This window comes from Rhincodon typus, chromosome 8, assembly GCF_021869965.1.
Source record: "Rhincodon typus isolate 14 chromosome 8, sRhiTyp1.1, whole genome shotgun sequence".
Lineage (NCBI taxonomy): Eukaryota > Metazoa > Chordata > Chondrichthyes > Orectolobiformes > Rhincodontidae > Rhincodon > Rhincodon typus.
The window spans coordinates 45,612,938-45,623,047 of record NC_063339.1 but is presented as its reverse complement, the minus strand read 5'-3'; the positions used below and the strand labels follow the sequence as shown (position 1 = coordinate 45,623,047).

Sequence of the window (10,110 nt, the reverse complement as noted above, 5' to 3'; positions counted from 1 at the left end):
CTCCCCATGTCTGTGTGGGTTTCCTCCCACAGTCCAAAGATGTTTTCGATAGAATCCCTACAGTGTGGAAACAGGCCCTTTGGCCCAACAAGTCCACACCAACCCTCAGAGCATCCCACCCAGACCCATTCCCCAATAACCTACCTAATCTACACATCCCTGAATGCTACGGGTAATTTAGCATGGCCAATCCACCTAGCATGCGCAACCGTGGGAGGAAACCGGAGCAAACCCATGCAGACACGGGGAGAATGTGCAAACTCCAGACAGAGAGTTGCCCGAGGGTGGAATCAAACCCGGGTCCCTGGCGCTGTGAGGCAGCAGTGCTAACCACTGAGCCACTGTGCTGCCCCTTTTGCAGGGTAGGTGGATTGGTCATGCTAAATTGCCCATAGTACCCAGGAATGTTTAGATTAGGTGGGTTAGATATGGGAAATGCAGGGGTAGGGGAATGGGTATGGGTGGGATACTGTTCGGAGGGGCGGTGTGGACTTGTTGGGCCAAATGGCCTATTTCCATGCTGTAGGGATTCTATGATTCTCTGAACATTCCATCTAAACCCATCTCTTCCCTATATCCCTACACTTCCCATGGTTACTCCACCTAGTCTGCACATCCCTACACACTATGGGCAATTTAGCATGTCCAACCGACCTAACCTGCACATCTTTGGACTGTGGGAGGAAACCGGAGCACCTAGAGAAAACCAGACATGGGGAGAATGTGCAAACTCCACACAGACGGTCACCTCAGGCTGTAATCAAACCAGGGTCCCTGGCGCTGTGAGACAACAGTGCTAACCACTGAGCCACTGTGCCCTCCTACTACCACCTGGCACATTCCTGAGGTTGGAATGTATTAGTTGACCAGTCTTAAAATAGGCAGCAGTGCAATCTTAAAATATGTATTTTCAGTCAAAAGTTTAAAATATTGAAATTAAAGCTGTAAATTGAAATAGGCTTTCCTAATTAGTAAGATTCATTCATGTGTGATGTTAATTCACATCATGAGCTGAAACTGGCATCTGCATGGGGATTGTATGAACATTTGGAAAAACTGGGATGAAAGTTCTTTGTGGTTGTTATTTAAAGTGAACTTGTTCACGTTAAACTAACAGGAATTGTCAAAGCCTGCCTAAACCATTTTCAATTCTTTTGCCCTCGCTTTTCCCTGAACAACAGATAGTTGCTGCAATCATGGCAATTACTGGGATTGTGATGATGGCATATGCAGATGGTTTCCACGGTGATTCAATCATTGGAGTAGCACTGGTTGTTGGATCTGCCTCCACATCAGCATTATACAAGGTAATCTTGCAACTTGTAACTCTGAAAGATTAATTACATTTATGGTTCTAGGCCTTGGTTCTTGTTACTGATATTCATTGCCAGGTTAATGTGACTGTGGCAATCAGATTAGTTTTGTCATGCACTTTTTACCAAGCCAAGTTTTGCCAGCTGCATGCTGTAATTGCTTCATTTCCCATTAAAATCTAAAGCCTCCTACTTATTTTTGAAACTACTATTCATTCAGAAACCTATTTGGAAACTTCAGAACCAATATTGTCCAAGACTTTCTGTGATACATCTGAAACTTTAAATTGAAAGCACAATGGAATTCAATCAGATGGTGAGCCAATGCTAATGGCAATGTCAGTTCCAATTTAACATTCATTGACTACTTAATTGAGTTTGCTTTGAAAACCGTCTACATAGATGTTCTGTCAAAAAATGTCATTAAAAGTGATAATCCTGCAGAGTCATTATGTTTTCTTTCATACCCATTTTAAGAAATGAACAAAAATATGTTTTACTAATTTTTAAAATCTACTTAATTGTACAATTAGTTAAAATTAATGCTCCCCTGGCCATGGTGTAATGGTGGAGGAGGGGTCTGTATAATCTGGCAGGAAGGTCCAGCAATGGAGATCTCTTGCTTTCCTAACTATATTGGATTAAGGTGGAGCAGGAATGATCCACGGTTGCCATTCCATCTAGAGACTGTTATGTTATGTTGCACAATATATCATTATACTTTTAAGAGACACAGTATATCTTTATGAGACATTCTTGTGACATTATCACTATATCATAGCATGTGATCAAGGCTACAAAGATCTAATTCTCCCTTTTCACTCTGACCGCTTGAAGCATGATACACTACTGGGTTTATGTCCCTGTGTTGTAAATTTGTAGCTTTATATTAGCCTGGACACTTTATGTGCCTGAGGAATGTAATGTTGGTCCATAAAAGTTAGTTGTAATGATACCTTTTGGATTCTTCAATCCATAAAATCCACACTCCGTTTCTTAAGTTGTGAGAGATTACACAAGCATTGCTGCATCAGTAAGACAGTCCTGTTCGAGCCAACCTCACAGAATGATGCTGGTGGTGACTGTATATAAAAGACTCAAATTTTCTCAATGGCAGATATTTGTAAAATTAATTGAAGATCAACCAGAAAACAGTTTTAAACAAGAGAATTTGGATGAAAAAGAATTTTTCACTTTTTAAACAGCATAAGCTTCTGAGAACACAGACAACTGTGAAGTTTTGTCGACAGGAAACTAACCACCAGGAAAACAATTAATTTCTTTCTGAATCTTTCAAGACAAATACAATTTTCAAGATTGCTTTAATTAATGAAGGGTAAGAAGAAACAAAGGATAGAATTTTATGGGAGCCTGAATGGCGTGCACTATGGTGAGGAATTTGGCAGAATCATGTGAGGCCTTTCACAACTTTGGGAGAAGCAGATACATGAGGACATCACCACCTGCAAGTTCCTGTCCAAGCCACTCACTCTCTTGATTTGGAAATATATTGTTGCCCCTTCACTGCAGCCCAATCAAAATCTTGGAATTCGCTTCCTAGCAGCATTGTGAGTCCAACTACAGGACATGGGCTGCAGAGGTTCACGAAGGCAGCTCACCACCAGCACCTTCTCAAGACCAATTAGCCACAGGCAACAGATACTGACCCAGCCAGAGATGCCCCCTGTATTGATAGCTGGGCAAGCTTGGCATTGGTGAGGCTTTTTCTTACTACAATGTTGACATGGAGCATTGTAGTACCTGTGTATCTGCCTTCCCTGCTCTGCTTTGTTGTAGCACTTTGTGCTGGGGGCCATCCCATCTCAAAGCAAAGTGATATGTGATAGAGACTAATAAAAAAGGAATTAAAGTTCACTGCAGAGACCTTGGTTTCTGTTTAATTCTGTATCTGGTCTTTTCCTCTCTTCTGGATTAAACAACAAGCCTTCCAGGTCCTCTTTGACTCCAGCATTATCTCCAGGGAAGAGTAAGGGAACTGGAATCTTCCTCACTTCCATCTTGATTCTTCGTGAGACAATATTTGATATATCCATTCCAATCCTCTAACATGTGGCAGGACCTGTCTCAAAAGACATCATCTCATTAACAAGTGTGGTTCATCATTACCCACACCTGCTTTGATTGATTGAGAAACCCTTAAGTGCAATGCTAATACCATAGTTGCTTCAACGATCACAATATCGACCTGGCTGCTCCACCCCTAACTTGCCATGGAAAGGCCAGTTGAAATAATTATGTGGATTGAACTGCCAGAGGAAGTGGTAGATGCAGGTACAGTGACAACATTTGAAAATTATTTGGACAGGCACATGAATAGGAAAGAATTAGAGCGATATGGGCCAAACACAGGCAAATGGAATTAGTTCAGTTTGGGAAATTTGGTTGGCATGAACAAGTTGGACCAAAGGGTCTGTTTCTGTGCTATATGACTCTATGACTCCAAGTGTTCATTGATCCTTTTTCAGTATTGTCTCTAATATACATTCTGCTCTCTCTTGTCATTCATATATATATTATATATATTATATACATGCATATATATGTCAGTGAACAGAGTGTTCCCGAATAGAGCTTGGTGAGACACACTACCGAGTCCAGCTTCTTGGAAAATCTGACTTAATTCCTCCACAGATTTCAATTCAGTTTGTTGACCATCACTTAATGCTGTATCCCAACATCCAATGCAATAATCTCCCCTGAAGTATGTTGTCAAAGATTTCCTGAAGGTTTATGTGTACCATATTCATTGCATTTCCCTCACCCATTATCTCTGTCAGCTCCTCAAAGATATTCTTTTCTGAATTTAGTTTTAGCTGTATGCAATTCTTTTTATCTAGATGTTTTGTTATTTAATCTTTAATTAAAGATTCCATTAATTTCTGACGGTAGATTTTAAACTGTCCTGTAATTACCTAGCTTGGCTCTATCTCCATTTTGTAAAAAGTATATTACATGTTTCTCTTATTAGCTATGAAGCACTTTGAGGCATCCTTAGTTTGTGAAGGGTACTATATAAATATGTTTTCTCCTGAAAGTAAAAGGTAAAAAAAAGGCAAAACTCATCCTTAGACTAACAGAGTATTAGAGTACAACTTAAACTGGAACTTTAGTTTCTAATTTCACAGCTAGCAAGTTATCTCGTTACTAGTTACAGCAATGGATCTCAACAGCCGATGTGAAGCAGGTTTCTATTTTATAATAACAGTACAATCTATTATTTAGTTGCAAAAGAAATTTCCATGCTTCACTAGCCCAGTGTTTCCCATGCTGAAGTTTCCTACATCGAGTGGAGGAAGACAGGTTGGCATCACCATAAGGAAGTATCACACTGACAGTTGCAAGTTAGACAGCTCAAGCTGGAGGAACACAGTCAGCCAGGCAGCATCAGAGGAACAGGAAAGTTGACGTTTCGGATTGAAATATTGACTTTCCTGCCCCTCTGATGCTGCCTGACTTGCTGTGTTCCTCCAGCTCCACGCTGTGTCGACTCTGACTCCAGCATCTGTAGTTCTTGCTATCTCTCAGGCAGCCCAAGCTGTTCCCATACTAATTATGTACCAATGAGCAGAAAACAGAGATAATGGGGTAAATTGGCATTGATAACTGAATACCTTTTCAAGAAATAAGGTCATTTCACTTCTTGCTTGTAAGATCAAATTCTTGATTTTATAACACGTGACTACTGACTGCCTCGGTGATCTCAAGTAATAAAGAAGAGGTCCAGACTAAAACAGAGTGCACTATATATAGCTATTTATAACGACAGAAGAAATGGACATGTGGGGTAAAAATTTTGTTTGCCAACACACCACAGGTAATTTCACAACAGCAGCCTGTTAATGTAATCAATTCTGTTGAGCTGACTACAAATTGTATGCATTCTCTACCTCTTAGCTAGGGCACGCAGGTTCAAATCTCACTTGCTCCAGATGTGTGTCATAATGTCGCTGACAGGTTGATTAGAAAATATTGACAAGTTAGGAAGTGTAGGTAATTCAACCTTGAACCTTCTCCAATATTTGATGGGGTCATGGCTGATCAGATTGTAGCCTCAACTTCATTTTCCTATTTACTCCCTTGCCTAAGAATCTAAGTATTCCAGACTTAACGATATTAAATGAGTCAGCCTGTACCACTCTCTGGGAGCAGCATTCTTTAGACTAACAAGATTCTGAGAGAAAAACAATCCTCATTGGGCTGAAACCTTTTTATTAGGCTGAATGTCAGTTTCATTGAATTGTTTGCAGGGTTTCTCTCCGCAATGCCTAGCAAGATCTTGCAATGTATCTTATCAAACTCACCATATTAACTACTTCTGCCAACCCTAGGGCACCTTATCAAATTCTAGTCCCATCCCATGATGCACTGTTCCCAGAACAACTCACCAGATACCTGTTAAAAGACTGTGTCATTTTTAAAAGGCTGATTTGCACTCAGACAAGCATTTGGCACTCTGACACTCCCACCTGGGTCAGGACGCTCTTCACAGTCAGATGAATGGCTAACAGTGCCACAAGCTGGTCAATGAACTTCCCTACGCTGCCAGGGTAAGTGCTACACTGTACCCTCTGCCACCTCACACTTACCCTACTTCTCCTACTGCACCCACCTCCCACCAAATCTTCTGCTCTGTCACTCGCTATTTCCTGCAACATCTTCCCTCACTTGCTTTCATTCTCCCCAACACCCACCCCTGCATGGGCACTGCATCCCTGCCTATTTCCCTGGAACCTTTCACCTTTCAACCCACTGCACCAGCACTAACAGCCATGCCACTCATTCTCATCACACTCAATCCCTGCCTCCTGTCATTCCAGGAGAAGACAGCTGACAAGAGAACAGAGAAGACCCAGACGATGGGAGGAGTATCAGGCATCAGGCTTCTCACTCCCTATGAGGAGGGGATCCTGGCCCTTGCAGGAGAAGACCGAGATTACTCCAGCAGGGATGCTGAGATATCCTCTGTCCCACTAACCAAGTAAGCATTCCACTACAGCTCCTGCATTAACCGCACTGTCATTCATTGCTCACCACTTCTAACCATTGGCCGGGGTGCCTTCCCTCCCTCATGTCTTGCAGGTAATAGCGGGACAGTGGAAAAACAGAGGCCCCTGCACCAGAAGCTACCTTCTTGCTGCCTGCGGAAGAGAGTACTGAGGCCACAGAGGAAGCATAAACAAGGCTGCCTCCTACACCATCCGCTGGTTCAGATACTGATACCTCAGTGAAATGTTCACACTCAGAAATTTTGGGAGCACAAGCTGGTGAGCACCTCACTAGGCTGCTCTGCGGCTGGTTAAGGAAGAAATCCCCAGGTCGCAAACACTTGGAGGGCTGCTAGAGACCAGGCACTTGCTCAGCCCCAGGCAGGAGAGGACACTGTGCAGTTGGTAATCATGGACTTTGTCCACATGCGCTGGGAGGAAGAGGAGCATCTGACAGGGATGTGGGAGGTGATGGCTCTCAAAGACCAGAGGCTGCAGGAGTGCAGCCACATTATGGGGACCCAGCTGCCTCAAGCATGCACCCTTCTGGATGCTTCCATGGACAGCTTGGTGGCTGCCATGGAATGCCAGCTCAGGCACCCTCAGGGTCTTTTGGAGAGGCACACAAAAACCTGCAATCTATCATTCTCACCACTGGTCCTCAGGACCTAAGGAATGACAACAGACGGACAGGAAACCTGGCATGCCCCTTCCACGTAATGAGACAGGGTAGTGCCAGGAAGCACCCAGATGGAGGAGGAACAACAGACAGGCCCCTCAGAAGACTCCTCCCAGGACACCCCGGCATGGCCAGGCTCTTCACTTCCACTCAGCCTGCCCCCTCAGATTCTTGGACATTTTAGTCAAGGAGAAGGGCTAGAAGCCCCTCAGTATGTCATGGTCAGCTGACCAAACCTCCAGGATCAATGGCCTCCATTGCTGAGCAGGATCTTCTAGCCAGCTGCAGAATCTGGGACAACACTGCGACATATTGGGAGGATAGAAAGAAAAAAACTTTTTGAGAGCACTTCGGTGGCCTAGGTGACAGCACACTGCATAAAACAAATCACTTTTCGATATATTTGATTGGTTTTGTGCTATTTCAGTGTGCTTAAGTCTCGTTATACCTCCAAATGTTACTGAGTCAGCATGTTGCCTGATGTCACAGGATGTACCATGGATCAATCTCCATGTTGTGAGCCTGCTGCAGCTTATGGAAGGAAGATGAATAAGACCTGTATAATGTAATGGATTACACTGGCATCATTACCTCTGGGGTAAAAACATCCCTATTCCTTCACTGGCTTCTGTGATAAAAAGTGTTGGTGCTGAAATGAAGTGGTTAGCACTGTGGGGGCAGGGAAGGTATACAGGAAACAGGCAGCCAATGCATCAGGGCTTAGGGAGATCACAGGCCTGTGTCCTGTACAATGTGTGAGTCTGTTGTGGTCCCCAAAAGGGCCTTAATTCAGTGGGTCTTGCAGCCCCCTCCCTCACAGTTTAAGACACATGCCTCACACACTCCAGCCATTGTGATCACAGCCATTTTCTTTCACATTGCATTGTTTTGGTTTAAAGCACAGTCGGAGGTGACAGTGAGTATACTTTGGGCAGTGATTTCCAGCCTTGGCCTCCACACGTCAATAAGGTTTTGAATATCCAGATCCCCTTCCTGTGAAATCCCTCGGCTTTGCATTTCCTGAGTTCCATACCAACCCATTGACATGAGCTTGCCCCCTCCCAGTTTCTCCCTCCTGCCCCGAGTGTATGAGGTCACCGTGTCGAATATGATCATACATTGCTCCACCCAACTTAAAGCCAGGATGCTGTTTACCGTGAACAAACCCCCTCCCACATTACCTCACCCATATTACCTTGTTTCCATCAATACTTTACTGTATCCTCCGCTTACAAATGCAGTTGTCTCTTCACAATTGCTATCCACCTCCCCCCTGACAAGTCTCCAGCCCACAACCCACAGAAATAAATTCCTGAGTCTCCTCCCCACAGCAGGACATCTCCTTTCCCCCACCACCCCATCCCCTTTCCCTTTGTTTCTCTGGATGGACCAATAGACCGACTGCAGTCCAGCCCCTTTAGCACCATAACTGGAAAGTTCCAAAGAGGTGCCCACATCCCTGACTGTACATTTCTCCAACCACATTAATGGTTGACCCCTGGACTGGCCACAATAGAGCCACAGGATTGATCATGATTCAGTCCCTGGACTGCAAAGAACACCATGACTGAGAACACCCTGAGGTGTTGCCCGACTGTGGCCAATCCCCTGGCCTGGTATGGGAGGCTGCCCTTGACTTCCTGTGCCAGGACATCCTGAATGACAGGTGTCTCCATCGACTTGGGTGAGGACTACTCCCCCGATCCTGTGAGCCATGGCTGTTTGCTGTTTAAGTTCCTGGCACATGGTGGAGGTGTGAGAGTGATGTAGCACACTGCCATACAGGAAGATGTACGGGTCCACTCCCTTAACCGAGGACTGCTGAGCAGCAAGGCAAGCTGCCTGCTTGTATGACTTTACTAATTGGTAAGGCAAAGCATGGATGATAGAGGAGGTGATGGTGTAGTGGTTTTATCGCTGGACTGTTAATCCAGAGACCCACATAACGTGCTGGGGGCCCGGGTTCGAATCCTGCCATGATAGGTGATGGAATTTGAATTCAATAAAATATATCTGGAATTAAGAGTTTAATGATGACTGTGAATCCATTGTCAATTGTTGGAAAAACCCATCAGGTTGGCTAATATCCTTTATGGAAGGAAACTACCATCCTTACCTGGTCTGGCCTACATGTGACTCCAGATCCACAGCAATGTGTTTGACTCTGAACTGTCCTCTGGGGCAATTAGGGATGGGGAATAAATGCTGCCTAGCCAGCGACGCCCTCATCCCGTGAATGAATAAAGAAAAAAAAAGCAGGCAGGTAGGTGCTCAGTGAACAAGCCTGAGATGCAGCCTGGTCTAATCCGTGAACTGAGAGTCTATCCATGTGTGCAAAGTGTCCTCACAACAGCCTTTCAGTGCTAGTTACTAGTGTGCCTGCAATGAAGATCTTCCTAAGTTCCTATGAGTGGATTAAACGTGCCTTGAGTATCTGTGGGATTGGCAAATATTGGATGTCAATGCCAATTAATAAGGCAAGATGTGCATTTAATGAGGTGGTTAACAAGCAATAACCCCACTTAATTGGCAACTCACTGCCACCGAGGGAGAATCTCAACTTGATACTTGGCAGTTGGAATAGATTTGCCATGAGTGGCTCATGATATTGAGTTAGGCCTCACTGGACTTCTCACATGATTCTGTGATTAATTTCATCAAAGCCAATGTCGCTCAGGCATATGTAAGACTCTGTGCCTTGCCTCTGTTTTAATGGAAGACCTTTTAGTTTAAAACTATGTTCCCTAGTTTTAATCCCTTCCATATGCAGAAGCATGCTCTCAGCAGCCACCCTATCAAATTCTATGAGGATCTTATATGTCCATGAGATAACCTCAGCCTTCTAAACTTCAATGCTACAGGCGTAACCTGTCCAACATTTCTAATGGAATTGAGAGGCTGCTGTGGAGCAGTGGTAATGTCCCTATCTCTAAGTCACAAGGCCCAGCTTAAACCCCCACCTACTTCAGAGGTATGTTATATCATTTCTGAATATGTTGCTTAGAAGTATCTGTACTTTACATCAGGAGACAGAAACTAAGTAGTACTCCAGATGTACCATGATTAATACATTTGTACATTTATATTCCATTGCCTTTGCAATAAACCCCAT

General features: G+C 44.0%; 1 protein-coding gene across 1 annotated transcript in view; it reads left to right on the top strand.

Moving 5' to 3' along the window:
* slc35f4 (solute carrier family 35 member F4) overlaps positions 1-10,110 on the top strand; it is a 165,820-nt gene that overhangs the window by 136,420 nt on the left and 19,290 nt on the right. The window contains exon 4 of the mRNA XM_048600276.1: positions 1,182-1,307. Within this exon, the coding sequence (XP_048456233.1) occupies positions 1,182-1,307 (126 nt within the window). The remainder of the gene's footprint in view (positions 1-1,181; positions 1,308-10,110) is intronic.